The sequence below is a fragment of the Kogia breviceps genome, chromosome 3, assembly GCF_026419965.1.
Source record: "Kogia breviceps isolate mKogBre1 chromosome 3, mKogBre1 haplotype 1, whole genome shotgun sequence".
Taxonomy (NCBI): domain Eukaryota; kingdom Metazoa; phylum Chordata; class Mammalia; order Artiodactyla; family Physeteridae; genus Kogia; species Kogia breviceps.
In genome coordinates, this window is record NC_081312.1 from 173,804,978 (window position 1) to 173,831,158 (window position 26,181).

Below are 26,181 nucleotides of genomic sequence, written 5' to 3' on the forward strand. Positions count from 1 at the left end.
TATATAGCCTGAGAAAAGTATTTTTGTAATTTGAATCCTATCCTTTAGAATGAAATACACCACTGAAATATAAAAGAGCACATTCTACATTTTGTTCACCTAGGACAAGATCTTTTCATATATGATTTTGGTCATATTTGGTAGCAATAAGTAAACATTTAACTTTTGAAGTTGAATTTGTAAATACAGACAAATATTTACTATTCCAATTAACTGGGAATTTTCTTGATCTTGATTTTTAAAATAAATAAAGACTGTAGAGTCTAATTATAATAAGTCATTTTAGAAAATTAAAATAAATGTATTTTAAGGTAAAATTATAACAGTGTACTTTTCTCACAGCTCTTAAGAGTCATATAATAATTTACTGAAGTCTCCATCTTGCAATCTCAGTAAGAAAGTTTAGTATTACATCATATAACCTAAGACCTGCTCTCACTGCCCTAGAAATTTACTCAGTAAAATATCAAAAGCTATTCCTATTATAGTTAAGGCATTAGTAGACAATTACTGGTCTTAAGATTTGTGCACCTTAAAATTTTTTCTGTTATAACTTTGACTTTTCTCTTCTAGATGATACCAAGATAGCTCTACATCTAAAAGATAATGGAGGTAGGAACTGATATTTTTCTTTTATAAAAATTTTTAGATACTAATCTATTTTATCTATTTAAATATGGAAGGGACTTGTGGACTTCTAAATATAGAGTAAGGTTATATTTCTTTCCCTGTTGGTATGTAACACAGGAAGAATTCAGCGGTTGGCTTGAAAGGTCAAATTGTTTCAATAGTGGAATGAAATTCTAATCTTTGTATTTGCCTGTAAAACTACAAGACACCAATGACCAATTATAAGTGAAAATTTATCCACACATCTTGCTATGCCTTGTTGCTGTAGTCCTAGGTTTTTTAGTTACACATGTGACTATCAAGGCTTAGAAAGATATTGACTAAAAATTTAAAAATAGTTCTTTTCCTATTAAATTATGTTAGTTCATATTTATATGTGCAGCTCTATCATAGAATGCTGGATTTCATAAAAGAGATGTGTTATTAGTAATTGTTTATTCAGCTCAGGAAGGGGGTTTCCTCTTCTTAAGCAGCATCTCTTACGTAAACGTGGGTACACTGTGACACCGACCTAGACACAATTTTACTTTTGCAGCCCCAGGTGATATCCTAAGTCAGAATCCAATATATACATTGTTAGAGATGTTTTTCTCTATAACTGTAGAGAATAGTTCCTAAATGACTCAGTCTAGGTCAAGTAACAATTACTTCTGTGTTTTCTTAGGTTACTATATATCTGTATCTATATCTTTAGATCAGTCTACTTAAAAGAGAAGCTACCTAGCCTCTTCATATATATCATTATTACATCGTTTGTCCCTTGTCTTGCTTCTGTAGCAAAGTGTTTTATTTCATTAATTTCTTGTTCATTATTGTATTAATGCAGTAAGTGGATAGCTTCACAGATGACCATTTGCCACATAATACACGCTAGAAATAAAATCTTGGTGCTTGAAGGGACTTTAGCAATCCCCTAGTTCAAAATTTCTCAGAGCAGGATGTTAGTGAACCCATGTCCTCATGTTGGGGTTACCTCATTTTGAGAGAGGGTTATAGTATGAGATGAATGAAGTGGAGGAGAGGTACCCAGAGGCTTCTGTTGTATTTGTTACATTTAATTCTTAACATGGGTAGTGGTTACATGTGTGTTTGTTATATTATTCTCCATGCTGTCTTTTCTTTTTTTTCTTTAATATGACCAAAATATTCCATAATGCTAACAAAAAACACAAAAGAGTCATGTGATCAAATAAGTATGAGATACTCTGGGTGAAAGAAAATGAAAGAGATTTATTTTCTGGAAAACTGTTTAAAACTTTTACTGTTCGTTCATGAATTCATTCATTTATTCCTGCCTAGTGCCTGCTAATTGCAAGAGATTGTTACATGCTTGTTGCTATGGTAGTGAAAAAGGTTTAGACAAATTCCCTGCTTTCAGAGAGCATAGATTCGAAAGAGCTTTCAAGATGGTAATAAAGATTTAGTACCTGGCATTTCTCTGCTATTTGGTCATTAAAACTTTTTACAAATAGCATCTCAATGACTTAGTGTTTTGTGTTTTGTTTAATGCAGCAAGGAATCATAAAACTTTGAAGATTTTCTTAATGCGATGCATTAAAACTATCTTATGATGCTGAGACATCAAGTTAAGCAAATTGCAAGATTGAAATGGAGGACTTTTCTGTCATACTAGAAGAGTTGACTATTGGATTTTCAGATGATATTTAGATCATTAATATGCATCAGGTACCCATCAGAATTCCAAAATATCACAGTAAGACTTAAATATGTCTATACATTGGAACTCTTTTCATAGCTAGGTTTGTTTATAAAGCACTTTTCCTAAAAGTGCAGTTAGAGCAGACCAACCTGACCAGTGTTAAGACAAATGTTCCTGTTGAAGAGTACTTAAGGGATATCACACATTACTTTTTACAGCAACTTTATTAAGATAACATGCTATCATTGCTTTTTATTTTACGGAATATGGAGATGTAGGAAGGATTGCCAATTTAAATCCACCTTCATTAGTTAATTAAACATGTTGAAAACAGAATTCAGCATCGTTCTCCTCCTCCTCCTTCCAGCTTAACATTTTTGCAAGATTGAGGTAATAATGAAAAAGGATGCCTAATTTAAATGTTTTCTCACATTTATTGAGACTGTTTTTCAATGCAAGCTAAGACATTTTTATAAATTGCTCTGTATTATTGCAAAGAAATGCAGCACATTTTCTTTCTTGATTTAATTGGCTGTTCTTAAAACCATTTTAATTTAGAGGTCTGTATTTTCTAGAAAAGAGGGTGACATTTTTCAAAGCAGTCAATGTGTAGCTAGACTCTCTGCCTTTACATACGTCATCTTCTTTAGATCTTGGATTACCTCGGCTCTGAGTCTTCCTGGGATATTTCTTTGAGTTAAAGTAGTTGATTTTCTTAGTGGAATCCATAGCTGATGTGATTATATATTCACTTTCCAGGAGATTTTCCTTCATCTTTGATATGAAAACATAAAATATTTCTGTACAGCTGGACACCAAAGGAACACGACAGGGATTCTCAGTCTCAGGACACAAACTGAGTTCCAGTCTGCTAAATCACTATTGATAAATCTCAGTTGTGCATTTTAGATTAGGTCTAGGTAGAGCCTCTGCAAATTTCAAGCTAGTCGTTTGATTGGAGAAGTTTCATTAGCCTTCAGGGTTGAGTAAAAATTCTAAGCTCTGTAAATAGTTTGGAGAAAAGAAACTGAAAAAAAATCTAAAAAAAAGAGAACGATTCCTAAGGAGTGCAGGTCCCCTTAGTAAGATATAGCATTGATTTCCCATGGTAAATGGCTGAATACAAAAACTCAGAAGAACTAATGTAAAGATAGCATTTTATCTCCAACTGAAATCTTCCTACTTGCATGTTTATAATATTAAGTTTCGAGTAATACAGATGTCTAATTAAGTAGCATTTCTGCTCCCTTATTTAAGTGAAGGACTGGAGAGGAGGAGGAGGAAGTAGGAGGAAGAAATGAAGGAGGAGAAGGAGGGGGAGGGGGGGGAAGAAAAGAAAAAAGAAGAGGAAAGACACTCTTTGCTATGTTCCAAGCACAGTTCTAAATGCTGCACGTATATTAACTCATGTAATTCACACAATACCCCTGTAATTGGTCCTATTTGTATTTCCATTTTATAGCTGAGGAAACGAAGGTACAGAAAAGTCAGTTTACCTCGCTAGTACGTGGCAGAGCTGGGATGTGAATTTATTTAGTCTTGACGTGGATCCCAGGTCCTTGGCAGCCTCACAGCATGGCTGCCCCCTCGCAGTTGAGGCCTCTTAGAAACTTCACAGGGGAGATGCCACTGTAAGGAGTTTTACTCACACCTACTCTAACTGATTATACTTATAAGTATTTGGAAATGAAATTTCCTCTTCCTGTGTAATTATGCATTAGTTTCCATTTTAACCTTTCTTTGAAAAACAGTGCATTCATTCTCCTGTGTAACTGAGTCGTGTCTGAAGCACTGGCATGTGTTCTGCATACTACAGAGCTACTCTGTGTTTATGATCGAAAACTAAATTCTTTCAAACTTCTAGGTTTCTCGAGAAATTCAGGTTTAATTCTCCATTAAAGGGTTCCTAGAAAGTATTCTTTAAATATATGTATTTCTGTGGATAATGGTTATAGGCACTTAAAACTATACCTTCCTTGGGTTTTCAAATTCTGGCAAAAGCTTTTTTTTTTTTTTTTTTTTTTTTTTTTAAATTTATTTATTTTTGGCTGTGTTGGGTCTTCGTTTCTGTGCGTGGGCTTTCTCTAGATGCGGCGAGCGGGGGCCTCTCTTCATCAAGGTGTGCGGGCCTCTCACTATCGCGGCCTCTCTTGTTGCGGAGCACAGGCTCCAGACACGCAGGCTCAGTAGTTGTGGCTCACTGGGCCCAGTTGCTCTGCGGCATGCGGGATCTTCCCAGACCAGGGCTCGAACCCGCGTCCCCTGCATTGGCAGGCAGATGCTCAACCACTGCGCCACCAGGGAAGCCCTGGCAAAAGCTTTTTTAAGAGTCGCATTTTTAAGGAATTACCTAGCTATATATTTTAGCAGGTACAGCTATTGAATGCCTTCTTTGGCCTTTAATTAGTTGCTTCCAAATGACACTCACCACCTAAATAGAAATGTACATGTCTTCAAGATGCAAACTGGATAAAATTATATTTAGGGCTGGCTGAAAAAGGTTTGCAAGTTGAATCAATGGCAAAGTCTTTTAATTGAGAAGTGAAATCTTCAACCAGATTCAGTTCAATTCAGCAAATTGAGTTGTACCATTCTGCTACACTGCAGATGTTAAAATTATTTCAAGCTCTAAAATCCTGTGATTGATTTTATTATTTAAAATTTGTTGACTGAGATGTATCAGGGTACCAAAAACTGCATTCTCTCTTGGTTCCTCTGAAGGTTCTTTCCTTTGATAAAATTAAGTTTCTTTTAAAAATATATTTGAATGTAAGTTCTTAATTGCTAATGATATTTAAAGTATTGACACTCCAGACAGCATTGTTGTATCACGCAGGTGGCACTGTGTTTGTCATTTCTTCTTATTGCTAGGAAGTCTACTAAACTGGGATTCTGAAAGGCGGCGTGCTTGAGTTGGAAGTTGGGGTTTTCATCAAAGGGATGCTGAAATAACTAAATTAAGTAGTTTGCAGAACATGATTAAGTTAATTCTGGGGTACAAATCTGCCAAGTGATTGATTTCAAAGAGCTAATACAGAAATACTTTGAATGAACTACAGAATGACTGGCCTAAATTCTGATCCTGTTGTGTTTAGTTTTCTATTTCTGAACATATAAGACTTTTCATCCAAAGATAAAATGTTAGAACATTATTCTGACTTATTCACTAGACTACCTCTAGGGTCGTATTTTTATTACCTAGTCTGTAGCGACTGATCAAGTGTCTAGTGTTTCATTTATTATTCAGTCGAATTATTTTTTTTACCTTAATACTTAAATCATTAAAGTAAAGTAATTATCTTTCACTTGTTTCCCTACCTTCCCTTGCTATTTTTTTTTTTTTCATCTACTTCTTTCCCATAGGTCACAGTCTTGTAAGCAAAGGGAAACTGTTATTACCTTTTGACAGACTCTTGAATATCTATCACTTTCTGTTTCTGAAACTGTCAAGTATCTTGGCACTTGGTTTTATCTTTTGCTCTGTTTGGCTACTTTTCATGATAGCACTAACTCTGTAATAAAGTGTATATGTGCCATACTAGTGAAAATTTCTTATATTTCAGAATATTATTTTGAATGTTCCCTAAGATTAAGAATTTCTCTCCTCGAATTTTTTCCGGAGTAGTGGTTTTCAACTTTACATGTACATGGGAAACGTCCAGTTATTCTCATCTAATTTTATTATTCTGGCTCATAAAACCCCAGAGCTCAGGCTGTTCTCCATACCCCTTAAATCTCAGCCTAGGGAGCTGGGACCCAGGCATCAATACTTTTTAAGCCCTCAGGTGATTCCCATGTAAAGTTCAGTTGAGAACGAGTGGTCTGACGCAATTCTTCATCAATATTAAAAAGCATCGGAATCACTGGAGGAAGAGAGAGTGTTGTTAAAATGCATTTTCTGCTTTAGTAGTTCCAGGGTGGAGCCCAACTCTTTGCAGTGCGTTTCTAACAAATTCTCAGATAATGCAGAAACCACCAGTTCACAGACCACACTGAGTATCAAGTATTGCATGAATTCTTGATTTCTTTCTGCCAGAATCCCCCAAATAAGAATGCCATTTCTTACACTGAATCCACCCGTTGTTCCTTACCTTTACCTCATGACTCCTCTAAAGCAACACTTTAATTGGTGGCAACTAGAAATTACCCCGGTCTACACATCGAGAATGTGTCTTGCTCAGCAGAGGCAAGGGACCCAGAAGCATTATGTTTGTTATAGCTCATGTTTAGTATAGTATGTGAAAATTAGTCCATTTTAGCAGTTACAAATTTATTTATTTTAGTAAAAGTTACATTTTCTTTATTTTGTTGAACCATATGAAATTGCTTATTTTTTTTTTAGCATTTTTGACCCACAAAAATTTTAATTTCATTGTTCAACCCATTGTTTTAAAAAAATTGTTATCCAGGATAGGAAAAGCAAAAGAAAAATCACACTGGAATATACATTTTCTCCTTTATTTTGATTTTTTCAACCCAACTGTTTAAAAAATTGTTATCCAGCATAGGAAAAGTAAAAGAAAAATCACATCGGAATATACATTTTCTCCTTTATCAGGATTTGTAGAGTTTATGCTTCTGATATAACATAGAACAAAATGATGCAGCAGAACCTCTCAAGAAATACACACACATGGCTTCCAAGAAGCAGCTCTAAATACACTCCCCATTTGCCATCAGCAGAATGTTTTACTACATCCTCTCATTGATCAATGCCTACCTTTCTTTCTGTGCTCATCTCCTATATAATTTTCTGCCGGCTCTCTTCTTGTCAGAAACGTGGGCTTGGGGATCTCCTGTTGGAGGAAAAAGACTTCCGTGTACCATTAGATTTGGAACCTGGGATTTATGAGGGGCCCCAGGAGCAGTTTTTGTGTGACCCAATATTTCTTGTGACCCTTCCTAGGGTAATCAACATGTATAAAGTTATTATTATAGGTTTTTTTAGTATGAAATGCCTAGTGATCATGATTAATTGCCTTGTGCTACTAAAATAATGCGTCTGTCACTAGAAAATTAGATGATTAACTTTCGTGTTGATTTGGTTTGACTTGATTTGATTTATTCAAGAAACATTTCTTAAACTACTATGCAATATGCCCATTAGTAGGAGATGGAGATACACAGATAAACAAGGGCTGTGCATACTCTGAGGAAGCAGGTAGTCTAGTGGGATGAGATAGAGTAGTAAATCAATAATTAAGTATAGTGTGGAAAGTGCAAAGATAGATTGAGGAAAAACCATGAGGGCAGAGAAAAGGCACCTAAATAAAACTGGAATTATGGGAAAGCTTCCCAGAAGAGATGATGCTTGATCCGAGTTTTGAAGTGTGGTTAAGATTTGTATAGAGAAGGGACAGAAGAATGACATTTCAGCAGAGGGATCAGCAAAGACAGAGAGGTTCAGTAGCATGAAACATCAAACTCTATTTAGCTAACTCTAGTGGCCACAGTTTACTTGGTTAGGGTAAAGATATACACAAGTAGTGATGGATGGTGAGGTTGAAAGACAAGTAGGGGCTTCAGGGCTCATAGCCTTTAATGTTTAATGTTAGGCAAGGGAGTTTAAACTTTATCCTGAAGACACTGGCAGCCATTGACATCATTTAGACAAAGGAGTGTCATGAAAAGTTTTCCATGTTTAGCAGGTCATTCTTGAGGGATCGTGGGAAAGGAGTGAGACTGAGACCAAGAAAACTAGTTAAGAGACTACTAGTAATTCATAGAAGAAAGTGAGAGGCTAAACTAAAGTAGTGGTTAATAATGGGAATAAAGGAGATAGAATGGATAGGAGAAATATATTTAATGAGTAGAAGCTACATAACTAATATCTGATTGGATGTGTGATTTATGTGATAGGAAAGTGACTGAGATGGCTCCCAGGGCTTGGGTTTAATTATCTGGTGGATGATGGTGCTGTTAAGAGGGGAACCAGGAAGAGGAACAGGTTTTTAGGAGAGGCAAGGATTTAAACTGGGCATACTGACTTTGCAGTGTCTGTGGGACATCCAGATGAAGATGTCCAGTCGGCATTTTTCTATGCAAATCTGAAACTCACTTGAGAAATATAAGCAAATGATATAAGTTTCGGCATCATCAACATATAAATGATAGTTGAAGTTATCAGAGTGAATGAGATTACAAAAGAATAATATATAAGTGAAGAGGGAAGAGAACTAAGGAGGGAACACAGCATTTGAGATTTTGTGAAGGAAACTGAAAACAGAGTAAAAGAGACAGCAGGAAAATCAGAAGAGTTTGGTATCACAGAAAACAAAGAAGAAGAAAAGTTCAAGGAGGGAGTAGAGAACAATGTCAATGCTGCAGACAAGACAAGTTAAAAAAAAAAGAAAAGTGACCATTAGATTAGGTAGCTTGTTGATATTTGTTGACCTTGACCTGGCAGTTCTACAGTCCACAGCTGCACAATCCCCAGACAGAATCTGAGAAGTCGATAGGAAATAAGGAAATTGAAGTCAAACAGGACACACTGCTACTTAAAAGAAGCTTGGTGAGAAGAGAAGTAGAGATTTCTGTTATTTTATTTAGGGGCATATTTACATGTTAGAGGTGTGGAGGAGAAAAAGGACATGAAGAAAAGGAGTTGAGAGATGACTGAGAAAGAAGTGATATATGTGCAAGTGGGGGCAGGTCAGTCCACATTAATGAAATGAGCCAGGTGAGAGGGAGAAGTTGAGGGAGTTCATCTGGGCTTGCTAGTTTCTCAGTATAATAGGATACAAAGCAATGGGGCAAGAGTGAGTGGGAGAGGTCAGGGTACGGTGTCCAGGAGTTGAAAGAACTCATAAAACATTTCTGAGGGGAATGGAAAATGGAGCCTCCTATTAATATATAAAGGGCACGCCAATATGTATTTGGAGCCTGCTGACCTTGGTGACCATCCTTGGGGTTTTATGACATCAACACTAAGTGTTTTCATGTGAGCTTAAATCAATGCTTATGGCTCATGTAGTAAGCTGAACCAGTTTAAGCAAGCAAAAAAAAATTTTTTTTGTGAGAGAAAAGGTATGCTATTTTTTAAAAGGCATAAAGCTTTAAAGACAGTATTTTAATCCATTAGATGGTAAATTTAGTTTATTATTTTCAACAGCTAGGTTTCCAGTGGCTTACTGTTCCATTCAGACTAATTGCTGCTTTAATTTTATTCTGCAGTGTTCAAATAATACCATGCAAGTTTTAAAATGTATCTTGGGTAACAAAGACAGGAGTTAATTTAACACTAATTCATAACAGTACAATAAGCTACTGTGACCAAATGTTATTATTTCAGTTACAGTAATGAATTGACAACTTACTGGATAAAATTTCAACCATAAGTGATTTTAACACATGTTAACATCATGCTCAGCAACTACTAAAGAAAAAATTTTTAAGTGTAGAGATAAATTTAAATGGAATTCTAAGAAATATTTGTTTAACCTAAAGAAGGCAAGAGAGGAGGAAAAATTTGACCAGGTAATGGATGAATTCAAAGGAAACAAATAGCAAAATGGCAGACCAAATTCAGCCATACCAATAATTATATTAAATATAAAGAGAATAAACACTCCAATTTAAAACATCGATTATCAGACTGACTTTTTAAAAACAAGATCCAACTATATACTGTTTATAAGAGATGTAAAATGATTTTAGGTAAAAGATTTTGAGGTAAAACAATAGAAAAATATATATCCTGCAAACCTAACCATGGGAAAACTTGAGTGGCTACTAAATATCAGACTAAGTAGACTTAAAGACAAGGAGTAGCAACAGAGGTAAAGAGGAACATATCAAATGATAAAAAGGTCATACATCAGGAAGAAGTTATAATTTTTTTGATGTGGACCATTTTTTTAAATTTTTTATTTATTTTTTTATACAGCAGGTTCTTATTAGTCATCAATTTTATACACATCAGTGTATGCATCTCAATCCCAATCGCCCAATCCATCACACCATCATCCCCAACCCACCGCATCTTTCCCTCCTTGGTGTCCATACGTTTGTTCTCTACATCTGTGTCTCAACTTCTGCCCTGCAAACCAGTTCATCTGTACCATTTTTCTAGGTTCCACATATATGCGTTAGTATACGATATTTGTTTTTCTCTTTCTGACTTACTTCACTCTGTATGACAGTCTCTAGATCCATCCACGTCTCAATAAATGACCAAATTTCGTTCCTTTTTATGGCTGAGTAATATTCCATTGTATATATGTACCACATCTTCTTTATCCATTCATCTGTCAATGGCATTTAGGTTGCTTCCATGACCTAGCTATTGTAAACAGTGCTGCAATGAACATTGGGGTGCATGTGTCTTTTTGAATTATGGTTTTCTCTGGGTATATGCCCAGTAGTGGGATTGCTGGATCATATGGTAATTCTATTTGTAGTTTTTTAAGGAACCTCCATAGTGGCTGTATCAATTTACATTCCCACCAACAGTGCAAGAGGGTTCCCTTTTCTCCACACCCTCTCCAGCATTTGTTGTTTGTAGATTTTCTGATGATGCCCGTTCTAACTGGTGTGAGGTGATATCTCATTGTAGTTTTGATTTGCATTTTTCTAACAGTTAGTGATGTTGAGCAGCTTTTCATGTGCTTTTTGGCCATCTATATGTCTTCTTTGGAGAAATGTCTTATTTAGGTCTTCTGCCCATTTCTGGATTGGGTTGTTTTTTTAAAAAATATTGAGCTGCATGAGCTGTTTATATATTTTGGAGATTAATCCTTTGTCCATTTTCATATGCAAATATTTTCTCCCATTCTGAGGGTTGTCTTTTCGTCTTGTTTATGGTTTCCTTTTCTGTGCAAAAGCTTTTAAGTTTCATTAGGTCCCATTTGTTTATTTTTGTTTTTATTTCCATTACTCTAGGAGGTGGATCAAAAAAGATCTTGATGTGATTTATGTCAAAGAGTGTTCCTCCTATGTTTCCTCTAAGAGTTTTATAGTGTCCAGTCTTACATTTAGGTCTGTAATCCATTTTGAGTTTATTTTTGTGTACGGTGCTAGGGAGTGTTCTAACTTCATTCTTTTACATGTAGCTGTCCAGGTTTACCAACACCACTTATTGAAGAGACTGTCTTTTCTCCATTGTATATCCTTGCCTCCTTTGTCATAGATTAGTTGACCATAGGTGCATGGGTTTATCTCTGGGCTTTCTATCTTGTTCCATTGATCTATGTTTCTGTTTTTGTGCCAGTACCATATTGTCTTGTTTACTGTAGCTTTGTAGTATAGCCTGAAGTCAGGGAGTCTGATTCCTCCAGCTCAATTTTTTTCCCCTCACGACTGCTTTGACTATTCAGGGTCTTTTGTGTCTCCATACAAATTTTAAGATTTTTTGTTCTAGTTCTGTAAAAACTGCCAGTGGTAGTTTGATAGGGATTGCACTGAATCTGTAGATTGCTTTGGGTAGTATAGTCATTTTCATAATATTGATTCTTCCAATCCAAGAACATGGTATATATATCTTTTCATCTGTTGGTATCATCTTTAATTTCTTTCATCAGTGTCTTATAGTTTTCTGCATACAGGTCTTTTGTCTCCCTAGGTAGGTTTATTCCTAGGTATTTTATTCTTTTTGTTGCAATGGTAAATGGGAGTGTTTCCTAAATTTCTCTTTCAGATTTTTCATCATTAGTGTATAGGAAAGCAAGATATTTCTGTGCATTAATTTTGTATCCTGCAACTTTACCAAATTCATTGATTAGCTCTAGTAGTTTTCTGGTGGTATCTTTAGGATTCTCTATGTATAGTATCATGTCATCTGCAAACAGTGACACTTTTACTTCTTCTTTTCCATTTGTATTCCTTTTATTTCTTTTTCTTCTCTGATTGCTGTGGCTGGGACTTCCAAAACTATGTTGAATAATAGTGGTGAGAGTGGACATCCTTGTCTTGTTCCTGATCTTAGAGGAAATGTTTTCAATTTTTCACCATTGAGAATGATGTTTGCTGTGGGTTTGTCATATACAGCCTTTATTATGTTGAGGTAGGTTCCCTCTATGCCCACTTTCTGGGGAGTTTTTATCATAAATGGGTGTTGAATTTTGTCAGAAGCTTTTCCTACATCTGTTGAGATGATCATATGGTTTTTCTTCTTCGATTTGTTAATATGGTTTATCACATTGATTGACTTGCATATATTGAAGAATCCTTGCATACCTGGGATAAATGTCACTTGATCATGGTGTATGATCCTTTTAATGTGCTGTTGGATTCTGTTTGCTAGTATTTTGTTGAGGATTTTTGCATCTATATTCATCAGTGATATTGATCTGTAATTTTCTTTTTCGTAGTATCTTTGTCATATGGTGGCCTCATAGAAAGAGTGTGGGAGTGTTCCTTCCTCTGCAATTTTTTGGAAGAGTCTGAGAAGAATGGGTTTTAACTCTTCTCTAAATGTTTGATAGAATTCACCTGTGAAGCCATCTGGTCCTTGACTTTTGTTTGTTGGAAGATTTTTAATCACAGTTTCAATTTCATTACTTGTGACTGGTCTGTTCATATTTTCTGTTTCTTCCTGGTCCAGTTTTGGAAGGTTATACCTTTGTAAGAATTTGTGATGTGGACCATTTTTAAACTCCTTATTGAATTTGTTACAGTACTGCTTCTGTTTTATGTTTTGGTCCTTTGACCACGAGGCACGTGGGATCCGAGCTCCCTGACCAGGGATCAAACCCGCACCCCCTGCATAAGAATGCAAAGTGCCGGGCTTCCCTGGTGGTACAGCGGTTGAGAGTCCACCTGCCGATGCAGGGGACGCGGGTTTGTGCCCCGGTCTGGGAAGATCCCACATGCCGTGGAGCGGCTGGGCCCGTGAGCCATGGCCGCTGGGCCTGCGCGTCCGGAGCCTGTGCTCCGCAATGGGAGAGGCCACAACAGTGAGAGGCCCGCGTACCATAAAAAACAAACAAACAAACAAAAAAAAAGATTGCAAAGTCTCAACTACTGGACCACCAGGGAAGTCCCGTAATTTTTTTATAATTAGACAAAACAATAGGAAGAATGTGGATTTAAACTATACTATCAACCATCTTGAATTGGTTGCTATATATAGAACACTGTTCCCAATTGTAGTATATAGATTTTATTCCAACTATGCATGAAGTAATCACCAAGATAGACCATATGTTGAACCATAAAAATGTCTTAAATTTCAAAAGAATGAAGTCTTATAGACTATGTTCTCTGACTAGAAAAGAATCAAATGAGGATCAGAAGCAATAGATATCAAAAAAATCCCCAAATTTGTGAAAAGTAAAACTACTTCTAAATACTGTGGAGATCAAATAAGAAATCCTAAGGAAAATTACAAAATATTTCAATTGAATGATAATATTGTAGATACAATATACCCAAATTTGTAGGATTCTGCTAATAATACTAAGGAGAAAATTTACTATTTGAAAGAAAGAACACTTAAAACTAATGATCCAAGCTTCCAATTTAAGAAGTTTAAGAAGATGAGCAAATTAAGCCAAATATAAGTAGAAAGAAGGAAATAAGAGCAGAAAAAATGAAATAGAAAATAGACAAACAATAAGGGATATGAACAAAATCAAAAGGTGGTTCTTTGAAAAGTTCAATAAATTTAATAGCCCCTAAGGAGACTGATCAAAAATTTGATAAATTAGACTTCATCAAAATTGAAAACTTTTATTCCTCAAAAGCTCTGTTAAGAAAATGAAAAGGCAGTCATATACAGGAGAAAATATTTGTAATTTACATATATTACAAAGGACTTATATTAAGAATTCCTATAAATTAATAATAAAAAGACAACCAGAACTTCAATATGATACCATTTCACACTCATGATAACGTTAAAACTAAAAATACATTAACACCAATACTGATGAGTATATGTATGGTGCCTTGGAACTTTCCTACACTGCTGATCAGAGTGTAGTATAGTACAACCACTGGATAACTGGCAATTTCTTTTCAAGTTAAATATATGTATGTTCCTTTGAGCAAGAAATTCTACTTCTATGTATTTATCCAAGAGAAAACATATCCACAAAAATATTGTAGAAGAATATTCATAGCAACTGTATTCATAATTGCTAATAATTAAAACAGTCCAGATGTTTGTCAGTAAACAAATTGAACATTTCATACAAGGGATTACTATTCAGAAGAAAAAAAGAACAAAGTGCTGATACATTCAATGACGTAGATACAACTTTAAATCATTAATTTAGACAAAAGAAGCCAGGTATGAAAGAGTACATATAGTATGATTTAATTTATGTGAAATTCAATACAGATGAAACGAATCTACAGTAAGAAGCACAGTGGTTGTGGGGAAAGGGAATTTTCTGAAGGCATGGAGATGTTCTATATCTTGGTTTGGCTGACGATTACTTTGGTATATAAAAGTTATCAAAATTTATCGATTTGTACACTTAAGATCTGTGCATTTCAAGGATGCAAAGTTTACCTTAGTGAAAAAAAAAAAGAGAGAAAATAGACAAATTTTGATACCCTTCTCATAAACTAGATAGTTTTTATTTTTATTCTCATGAAGAAATTTTTCCAAGCTTCTTAAAATTCTTAACGAAAGAGAGCAAAAAGTCTTATCCTTAGCAAACGAGCTTCTCTAATTAGTAAGCATAAAATTTAATGCTTCTGATTACTTGATTCATGTTTTGCTTTAAGTTATTCTTAGAATCTTCCCATGTAGTTGCTGATAATGATAAAATTATCTAGCAATTATTGGGCTGTTACTATACACCAGGCACTCTTCTAAGGGCTTTGCATGTTTCTCTCATTAATCCTTAGAGTACCCTATGAAGAAAGTGGTACTATAATCCCATTTTACGCATGAAGTATCTTACACATGAAACATCAGAAGCACGGGATTTAAGTAATCTGTCTGGGGTCACATGTCTGTAAGGGATGTAGCTGGGCTCTACCACCAAACACTCTGCTGTCAGAGCACATGTTGCTGCCCACTGCCATCCTGTCCTACAACCTGGGAGGGCTGCTCCAGATATGGCACTGAACGTGGAGGAAGAGTCCTCTTCGCCCTGTACCTGTCAAAGCAGAAAGACAGATGCATGTCCAAGCCACGGAGCTAATGTGGAGCCTTCGTACCTGCACTCCTCTTAATCATGGCTCTACTACCAGATCAGTATGAGACGTTCTTGAAATTATTCATAGCAATGGGATCCTTTCTCTCACTGAAGCTTAAGTGCATGTTGAGTGAAAGCAAGGACATTATGTAGCCATTTGCCTGCCATCCTCCCTCTGTTAAAGCAGTCCAAGATCTCAGCAAACACAAGCAGCGCCAATTGCCAGTTCATAGTCAGAATGAGCCTTATGGGTCCTCTGATCCCATCCCCCAACACTTTGAGACCCAAACCCTTGCAACTATAAGAGTCATAGGAGTGCTGCATACCCACGGTGAGGGATCATTTTACAAAACTGATCTGATGGAAAAGATTAGGCTGAGACGAGTGCTCACCTGCTGGAGTAACCATATTCTATCCCACATTCAAAGTGTGGAACTTTAGATGCCAGGAAACTTGATATTCCGGGACCTAAAGAGCAGACAGTTGTGGTAAACACAATTTTACAGCATCCTTCCTCCCAAGCAGGCTAGCTGACTCTGTCCCCATTAGAGGCATTATCTGAGCCATGTTGTGACAGTACTGATGCTAAGCAGTAAACTATAAATACCCTGCAAAACTGGTCCTCAGGGGTTTCAGTTTTTTCTTTCTACCCTTGATATACACGCACAGTTTATTAGTTCTGGTAACCCAAGTTTTTTTCCCACTTTCCGATTCTGTCTTTTTGAGATACATAGCACATTAATCTAGTCCTGCCTGGGAGATTCCATACATCAAACCACAACAGATAACAAAAGGATTGCGTGGTTGTTGAGAGCATCAAGGACTGTTTCGATCCTGAGGTCCCCACAAGGGCCAAATTGTTATCTCCAGCAACTAAATTAATCCGTGCTTTCTTAGAAGCACAAAGTTCTCGTTAATTTTAAGCATAAACTCAGGTGCCAAAGACCTGGAGATTGGTTTAATATTCAGCAGTTTTCAAAAGAAGTTGCCTGTAGATAATCACAGAAAGGTTGACTTTATTTAGACAGCCTACTGAATCACTGCAGCTTGGCTTTTGTTTTTCAGATAGTGGCTGCAGGTTCTTTTAGCATGGCCACGTCCCAGCTGCCGCTGGGCTCTGGGAAGAGACAGTTAAACGCATAAGGACCTTGGTGGCCTGTTTTCCTACAGAGGGGTATACAGTGCAGGTGCATGGAGATTGAACTTGATCTTTCCACTATTCACTGAGAGATCCTTGCTTTCATCCAGCATGCACTTAAGCTTCAGTGAGAGAACGGATTCCCATTTCCATGAATAATTTCAAGAAGGCCTCATATTGACTTGGTAGCACAGCCATGATTAAAAGGAGTGACAACAGTAAAGGTTTATATTAGCTAAGTGGTTTGCTCACACATCTGTCTTTCCACACTGATGGGAGCAAGGTGAAAAGGTTCTTTCTCTATGTTCAGAAAAAATGATGGATTTGATAGGGAAGCAGACATTCATTGTGATATTCATGTTTGTATAGAAGTGACCTCTTTTAATATAACTGACCTCATTCTAATGGGCAGGATTAAATGACATGAAGAGTCACTCTATTCTGTACCCCCAGATCTTGAAAGTATGTTGTCAACCTCATTTTTTGGTATTCCATAGTAACTGTGAATATATTTTTAATATATGTGTTTAGTATTTATGGGTAATTTAAGTACTATGATTTCTGTGGATTATTTGGTAGAAGTAGAGATACATTTTATCTTTAAAAAATAATTTTTAGGGGCTTCCCTGGTGGCGCAGTGGTTGAGGGTCCGCCTGCCGATGCAGGGGACACGGGTTCGTGCCCCGGTCCGGGAGGATCCCACGTGCCGCGGAGCGGCTGGGCCCGTGAGCCATGGCCGCTGAGCCTGTGCAACCGGAGCCTGTGCTCCGCAACGGGAGAGGCCACAACAGTGAGAGGCCCACGTACTACAAAAAATAATAATAATAATAATTTTTAAATGAAGAAACAAGACAACTTGATATAGTAAGCTGCTGTTAGGGAAACTTTACAAGTTAGATCTTATAAAGATCTTGGTTGCTGAAAATATTAGAGACATAGGTTGATTATTAGAGATTATTACCAAAAAAGCACATATAAATAAGAAATGAAAAACTATAATGGATTATGACAAGGATTTATTTGGGGTATTACAGTAGCTATAAATACGGTAAATCCCCTCTTTTAGACGCTCACACATACACATGCACAAAAGCACCAATCAGATAACAAGGCTGGAAGCTGGCTGGGTGGTGACTCCTATCCCAAATCCCTCATTTTGATGGAATCAAGCATTTCTTTTAATATGATTTCACAGAAATTTTATTTAGCTTTATTTTTCTAAGATAAAAGGTAACAGATTATTGTTTAAAAAGGATTGTCATAACCTAAGCTCTTTTAAGCCAGAATGTTTTATATGTTTCCCTGAATGAAATTTCACAGCTGCCCTGTATAGTAGCACAGGCTGCAGAAGAGAAGCTGGGTCAGCTGCCCTGCCAGATATTGTTCACACCACACAAAACGCACTTAGCTGTGTTTCGTGCACCCATTTTAATATCTTTTCACAGTACTTACCCAGATTCCTCCTATGGAGATGTCATAATGTGAATTATGAATGTATTGACACAGTGATTCGTATTGTGGATTAGGTATGGGTTGCATAATAGTTTCAAGGACCTCTAATACCCAAATAATATTGACAGATTGGTAAGCATCCAAAAAATAGGAACGCCATGATTGTGAAATGAAAGAAGTAAGAGAATAATGAAAAATAAGAAAATACATAAAACACCAGGGGAAACTCTAAATGAAGTCAAGGTCATGATCATGTCTATATCATGTTTATAGAAAGTTAAAAGAGCTATGAGACTTAGTATATGAGCTACAAAATGAGATCAGTTGCAAGGGAAACTTCCAAAGGAAAAGTCAATTTAGTTAAAATTTTTATTTTTACTTGATTTTCTTCTGTTACATTCGTTAGCTCATAAATGGGTTCAGTAATATTTCACAGGGAAAGTCATGTGTTTTTTTAATCCAAAAGTGGAGCAGTAACATTTTAAGCATTTCGTAGTTTAACTTCATTCTGAAGTGTTAAAAAAGAACATTTGACATCATCTGTATAAGATTTATGAATTTTGAACAAATTTGTGTAAGATTTTGTCCAAAGCCTCTTGGTCCCCCAAAAGACATTAATACATTGCGGGATTTATGGGCTGTAGTGTTTCTTTTTAAAGCCAAGAGAAGAGTTAGATTTAGAAATAACACTTTAGAGTGAATAAAATTTCAGACAAAGAGTATTTCTATTTTAGTTTTACTTTATTGCTGGACTTTACTTATCAGCAAGATTTTAAAGTGGGTACAGACCATTTTAGCAATGTATTAAAATCTCTAACATATTAAAGGATTGTACTTCTAAATACAGAATATCAATGCTACATGCATGTAAATACTGAAAAAAAAATTAGTCATAATAAAAGCAAGGAGACATAGAGGTTTAAAATTAAATGCTACACTTTGAAGAAGCAAAAGGTCAAATTTTTTTTCCTTCTTTCCTCCTATCTTCTTTCTTCTACTTTATTCTTTCTTTCATTTTGTCTCTTATCAATAATTCATAAGCTTTTATTGGAATGAAGAAAATTAAACACATTTACATGAGGTCCTGAATATTTTCAATATGTGCTTAATACCTTTTAAAAATCTGTTCTCTTTGCTATCATGGCAGGTAAAACTCACCCAAAGATAGCAAATGCTTTGATAGATTTGACAATTCTCAACAGTCCTCTCTGTCTAAATATTGATCTGAGTTTTATAATGTACTAAAAAGTTAGGAACTCATAAGAACTGATAGGTCACTCAGTGGCTCAGATGAGAGTATATTATCTTTGATACTCTTGATTTTCTGTGCTTCATTTATGTTTTAAAGTATGTCTACAACATAGTAGAAAAAAGGTCTTGATTTGGTAGGCTTTTCAAATATATTTATATACTTCCTTTTTTGGCCTTGAGGCTCTATTTGAGGATGTCTTATTGTGTTTTATCATTAATTTGTCTTATCTGAATACACAACCTAAAGGTAAAAAAGCTAAAGATTTGAATTGTCCCCTATGCAATACTGTGCGCGTGTGAGGATAATTCTCTGGCTTTTGTTCATTTTTGGACATAAATGAAAGAGCATAAGATATTTCTAAGAAGAGAATTAGAGTTTGGTTTTCAGACTAGATTCCGCCTGACCTCTCTGAATATTCCCCCAGCTCCTATGGACTCTGACGAGCTTCAGAAGTTTGTACCTGAAACAGGTTCAGAGGCTTCTTTGACCCACTTCTATCTGCCAGTTTCCAGGAACAATCAGTCGAGCCCCAGGAATGAATGTCGCCAAAGTTGACATCTTTGTTTATTGTCTTTTCTGAAGGAACGAAATCAATTTATTTGAGCAGTCTGCCCTTGAGGTGAATGAACTAAACTTCAAATATGGAAATTACTAGCACTTGCTTAAACATTTTACATTTCAATTTTTCATTTGAGGTGCTCATCACTTTTAACACAAAGGATTCTCGGCAATCCGTTTGCAGGTCCCCGTAAGTGTGCAAAACCTATACCATTTAATTGGATAGTGGTATTAAACTGGAAACCAAATAGTGAAAGAATTTAAAATCAAAACACATCAATGGGGTGTTCACGTCACCTCCAGACTCAATGTCCCTTAATATGCCATCATAATACCTGTTAATAGAGAGAGCAGCTAGAATAGAGATGCAGAAAACTTAGCTAAATAATATGAGAACAGAAAAATATGTTCTCCAGAAATATGTGTGTAATTTTTGCCACTTCATTTAGATGGTTATTCTGAAGCGTTTAAAAATAACACTGGCTTGGGACACAGGATAACACTGTAATATCTTGGAATTGAATTTGCTACATTTCTCCTTAAATGTTTTGCTCTAATTAAGACACATAAAGTCACGTGCCCATTCATAGATTCCTACATATTTATGTTGTCGACTGGTTAGTAATATTTTGAAAATCCATGAAGACTGTTTATTTTATCAAAATCATCATCATCCAAAAATGTTATAAAATGTGAATTGGCTAGTAACAAACTACATTCTGTATAGGTTTCATTAGATATGAAAGGGTGTCTTAACATCTATACCAGTACTGTAAAGGAGAATTTGTAAAGGGAGATTTCATAAGTAGCCATTATTAGAAATATAAATAAGCAGTAATTATGAAAGTAAGCATTTATGCCTAAATAAAAGGAATGAGTAGATTTCACGGTATAAATGCAATTACGATTTTTTACTCTAAAGATTGGCAACCTATGTCCTACAAGTCAAAGATAGTTTTACTGACGAGAACTCTTATTGAATGAAACATGTCCCTGGCTCTTCTCTTCCTTCCTGAGAAGGACTGTCCCTTGCCTGCTGCCTCCTCAACAGGTTCTGAGTCTCCGGCCCACTGGGAAGTGACAGCCCAAGGTCAAGTCATAAGTGTCTTTTCCTTTCCTTTCCCATCCTCACACACACACACAAAATGAGACCAAACTTTGGCATGATGCTTGTAAAAGACTGCTAATCCCAGAAATAGAAGCAGATGCTTTTTGGATGAATGGATGGATGGATGGAGAGATGAAGGGGAAGGAGGGATAGAGGGATGGAATTATATGAGATTTGAAGAAACGTTCAAGGCTTCCTTTCGTGACTCAAGTAGATATTTTTGCCACATTTCCCCCAAAGCAACATTTTAAATTAATCCTATTTTCCCGTGAAAGTAATCTGTCACACTCTTGTAAAAATGAGAAAATAGCCAAGAGCACAAAGTGCAGTAATACAAGCATACTTAAGAATGAAGCCGAACTCTTAAAAGTAACAAATGTTCAGGGCAGAAACATAGTTTATATGGTGTCATGAATCTGACAGTATAATTTGCCTCAATTTGCCTCATATAAAATATAATAACATTATAGCTATATTAATTAAGTACTTATTACATGCCAGGTACTCTCCTATGTACTTAATATGTATTAAATGTTTGATTTTCACAGCAACCCTATGGAGTAGTTACTGTTATTGACCATGTGGTAGAGATAAGCTAACCAAAGACTAGATGGATTAAGTAATTTATTATAACCTCATTTGATCTTTATTGGAAAAGTAGTTATTCCAATATCTGTAACCTATTTTCAACAGCCTTTCATTTTCTGTTTCTTTTTTTTCCCTTTTTTCCCTCTCCCTCCTTCCCTCCAACCAAACATGGGTTTAAGTACATATGATGTCAGACATTGACACCCTCGTTGTCCCAGAGAAGTGACAAGACACACAGCCTCTGTCTCGTTGCAGGCACAATGTTAATTCTTTAATCTTTTTATTTAAGTTAATTTATCTTTACCTGAAATTACCAGGTTCTTTTCAGACTTCTTTACCAGAAGAACTCACAAAAAATAAGAGGAAATAGCAGTACATACAGTTCAGTGTTAATTGAGAAATTATTGATCACAGATTCAGAGTGCAGACTCTGAGGGCAGACTGCTCGTGTTTGAGTCCCAGTTCATCTTGATAGCTTTACAACCTTGGCATGTTTCCTAATTTTGCTATGCCTTAGTTTTCTCATCTATGAAATGGGAATAATAATAATGCCTATCTCTTATGGTCATTAATTTGATACTTGTAAAACAATACAAATATGCCTGGCAAATTTTAAATGAATTGTTTATATTTTTTATTGCGATAAAATACACATAAAATTTACCACCTTAATCATTTTAAGTGTACAATTCAATGATATTAAATGCATTCATAATGTTATGCAACCATCACCACCGTCCATCTCCGTAGATCCTTTCATCTTGTAAAACTGAAACTGTATACCCATTAAACCAAAACTCCTCATTCTCTCCTCCCTCCCCCCAGTCCCTGGCAGCCACCATTCCACTTTCTGTCTCTATAATTTTGACTACTCTAAATGGAAACTTACAGTATTTGTCTTTTTGTGACTGGCTTATTTCACTTAGCACAAAGTTCATCCATCTTGTAACATATGTAAGAATTTCCTTTCTTTCTAAGGCTAAATAACATTCAATTGTATGTTTATGTGACACTTTGCTTTTCCATTCATCTGTTGATGGACATTGGGTTGCTTCCATGTTTTAGCTATTGTAAATAATGCTGCTAAGATAGATGTACAAATGTCTCTTCAAGGTTCTGCTTTCAATTCTTTTGAGTATATACCACAAAGTGGAGTTGTTGGATCATATGGTAATTCTGTTTTTGATTTTTTGAGGAGCACCCTACTGTTTTCCATAGTGACCACATTATTTTCCATTCCCACCAAGAGTGCACAAGGGTTCCAATTTCTCCACAACCTCACCAACATTGGTTATTTTCTATTTTGTTGATAGTAGCCATCCTAATAACTGTGAGGAGGTATCTCATTGTGGTTTTGATTTACATGTCCCTGATGGTCACTGATGTTGAATATCTTTTCATGTGTTTAATGGCTATTTGTGTATCTTCTTTGGATAATTGTCTATTCAGGTCCTTTGCCCGTTTTTGAATCAGGTTGTTTGCTTTTTGTTGTTGAATTTTGGGAGTTCTCTATATATTCTGGATATTCTGTGGGCTACCTTTTTAGTCTGGTGATATTTAAGTATTTTTTTAAATTCTTTTTGATGCTATTATAAATGGAATTGGTTTTGTAATTTCTTTTTTTTATTGTTCAGTGTTACAATATAGAAATGCAACTGCTTTTTGTGCATTGACTTTGTATCCTGCTACATACACTGTTGATGAATTCCTTTATCAGCTCCAACAGTTTGTCTTGGGAATATTTAGAGTTTTATATACACACACACACACACACACACACACACATATATATATACACACACATATATATATATAAATAATCATTTCATCTGCAAACAGATCAATTTACTTCTTTCTAATTTGGATGCCTTTTATTTATTTTTCTTGCCTAATTGTTCTGGCTAGAATTTCCAATACTGTGTTGAATTAAAGTAGCAACTGTGGGCATCCTTGTCTTGTTCCTGATTTTAGAGGAAAAGCTTTTAGCTTTCACAGTTGAATATGATAGCTGTAAGTTTTTCATGTATGGTTTTTATTTTGTCAAGGTGTTCTCCTTCTTTTCCTAGACGTTGAGTGTTTTCATCACAAAAGGCTGTTGAATCTCTTCAAATTCTTTTTCTGTATCAATTGAGATGATTACATGTTTTTTCACCTTGCAGGACTCCCTTAAGCATTTCTTGCAGAACAAGCCTGGTGGTAACCTACTCCCTCAGCTTTTCTCTGAGAATACCTTAAGTTCTCCCTCACTTTTGCCAGATTTTGGATTACTGGTTGACAGGTACTTTTCAGCACTTTGAATATATCAGCCCACTGCCTTCGGTCTTCCAAAGTTTCTGTTGAGAAATCTGCTCATATTCTTATTGAGGATCCCTTGTATGTGATGAGTTGCTTCTCTCTTGCTGCTTTCAAGATTCTCTCTTTGCCTTTGTCTTTCGAAAGTTTGATTATAATTTATCTCCATGTTGGTCTCCTTCATTTCATCTTACCTGAAGTTCCTTGAGCTTCTTGGATGTTTACATCAAATTTGGGAGGTTTGGATCCCATCAAACTGGGAAGTTTTCAGCCATTATTTCATCAAATATTCTCTCTCCGTTTCTCTGTCTTCTTCTTCTTGGAATTCCATGATGCAAATACCGATCCACTTGATGGTGTCCCACAGGTCTTTTAGGCCCTGTTCACTTTTCTTCAATCTCTCTTCTTTCTGTTCCTCAGACTTGAGCATTTCCATTGTCTTATTTTTAAGTGAATTGATTCTCTTTTCTGCCTGCTCAAGTCTGCCTTTGAATGCTCTACTGAATTTTTAATTTCAGTCATTATATTTTCAGCCTCAGAATTTTTCTTTGGTTTCTTTTTAGGTTTTCTATCTCTTTATGGATATTTCCATTTTGTTCATACATTGTTTTCTTGACTTTTTCTACCTCTTTCTTTAGTTCTTCGAGCATCTTTAAGACAGTTAAAGTGTTTGTCTAATAAATCGTCCATCAGGTGTTTTACAGGGACAGTTTTTGTTGATTAATTTTTTTTCCTTTGAAAGAGCCATACATTCCTGTTTCTTTGTATGCCTTGTGAAATTTTTTTCAAAACTGGACGTTTGACTCTCATTAAGTTGTGACTCTGGAAATCACATTCTCCTCCTTCCCCAGAGTTTGCTGCTTTTTGTTATCATATTTATTTAATTTATTTACTAGTTTACTGGTTTTGTAGGCTGTCTCTGTGCTGAGGTGTAATCTTGAGGTCTTTTCGAGTCTTTTCTGAGCTTTTCCCTGGCCACGCACAGCCATGTTCTAATTTTCCCCACATGTGCATTTGATTTTGAATGTCCTAGTTTTTCATATCTGGCTCCCAAAAGTGGGAAAAGAAAAAAATAAAGGGAGGTGGGATGAAAAGGGTACTGGTTCCTTAAATCACTTGAATGTTACTTTAGATCCAGGGAGAAAGGCTTACAACAATGGCAGAAGGTGCAAGACCAATGGCTGCATCTTTGTCTGCCCCTCAGTGATGAGAAGCACCAATCAGTGATCAGAACACAGACTCCCAAAGTTTGCAGGACAGGGTACATTTTGCCTGCAGCGGTTCCTGCAGGCTGCTTCAGAAACAGGTGTGTAGCTGACTGCCACAAGGCTAATGGGCGGAGGATGTATAGCTACTTCTGGACTAAGTGCTGAAATGGACTGAAATTAACCACAGCTTGCAGTCTGAGCCTTCTCACTAGAAGTTGCAAGCCTTCCATAGAGTCCAGAGTTCCAAAATAGTTGTCAGACAGATTCTGCCAGTGCAATTGTTTTCTATGTGGGAAGACAGATGCCTGATAGTTCCTACTCTGCCATGTTCCCAGAATCTTCTCTGTAAATGAACTTTTAAATAATGAATTGCTCTTTAAATTTTACATTCTTTAACTAATGAATTTCTGTTATGTAAGGGAAACCTTTAGGAATTTGAGCTTTATTAGACTTGGAGAAGGATTATTGAATACGAACTATGGGTCTCAGGCAAAGAATAAACAAACAATAGCAACAAAACTTTAAAGGATCTATAAGAAGAATTGGGAGGTCATATTTCTTTGCTCTATTTGAAATTCTGTTATTTTGTATTTACCACACATTCTGATAGGCAGTCACGTTTGTTTTTTTCTATTAATGAAAATTATAAGAAAAGAATTAAATCAGTGCTTATTAAATGAGGTTTAATAGACCAAAAAAATGTTTAAAACATAGATGCAAAGGTTGGAAATAACAAAGATGTAAATTGGTAATGAAAGGATTAGGAATCACTGTTCTAGAACTTCTATGAGTCTTAAAGAATTTTCTAATGATTCAAAAATACCAATCATATTATGTACTAAGATACAGTTACCTGCTGTACATAATTTAAGAAGGTCTCCTCTAAATGCCTGAGTAGACATCAAATATTGCAGAATTTTGGAACAAGAGAAGACTTTAGAGATTAGTTTTATTTGGCTGATTGACTTTGCCTTGGCTAATTATTACTTTAGAAATTTAATTTCTCCTTTTTCCTAACTCTCTGAAGATGGATATTACAGTGGAGAGCATCTCAGTAAAAGTTAGAGAAAATGATACTGACATGTGGCATAGTGGAATATTTTCATGTGCTGTGTGTTCCCTTTAGATAATGATAAACTATTTGAGGGTCATTTAGCATGCATCTGTTACACTTTTATAGAGCATTTCAGTTTAAAACAGATTTTGA

The 26,181-nt window shown here is 35.8% G+C and overlaps 1 protein-coding gene across 4 annotated transcripts in view; it reads left to right on the forward strand.

The window, feature by feature from the left end:
* Nucleotides 1–26,181, forward strand: part of PLXDC2 (plexin domain containing 2) — a 434,034-nt gene that overhangs the window by 363,009 nt on the left and 44,844 nt on the right. For all 4 annotated transcript variants that reach the window (XM_067030372.1, XM_067030371.1, XM_067030373.1 and 1 more), the window contains one exon: nt 574–612. In XM_067030372.1, coding sequence (XP_066886473.1) covers nt 574–612 — 39 coding nt within the window. The remainder of the gene's footprint in view (nt 1–573; nt 613–26,181) is intronic.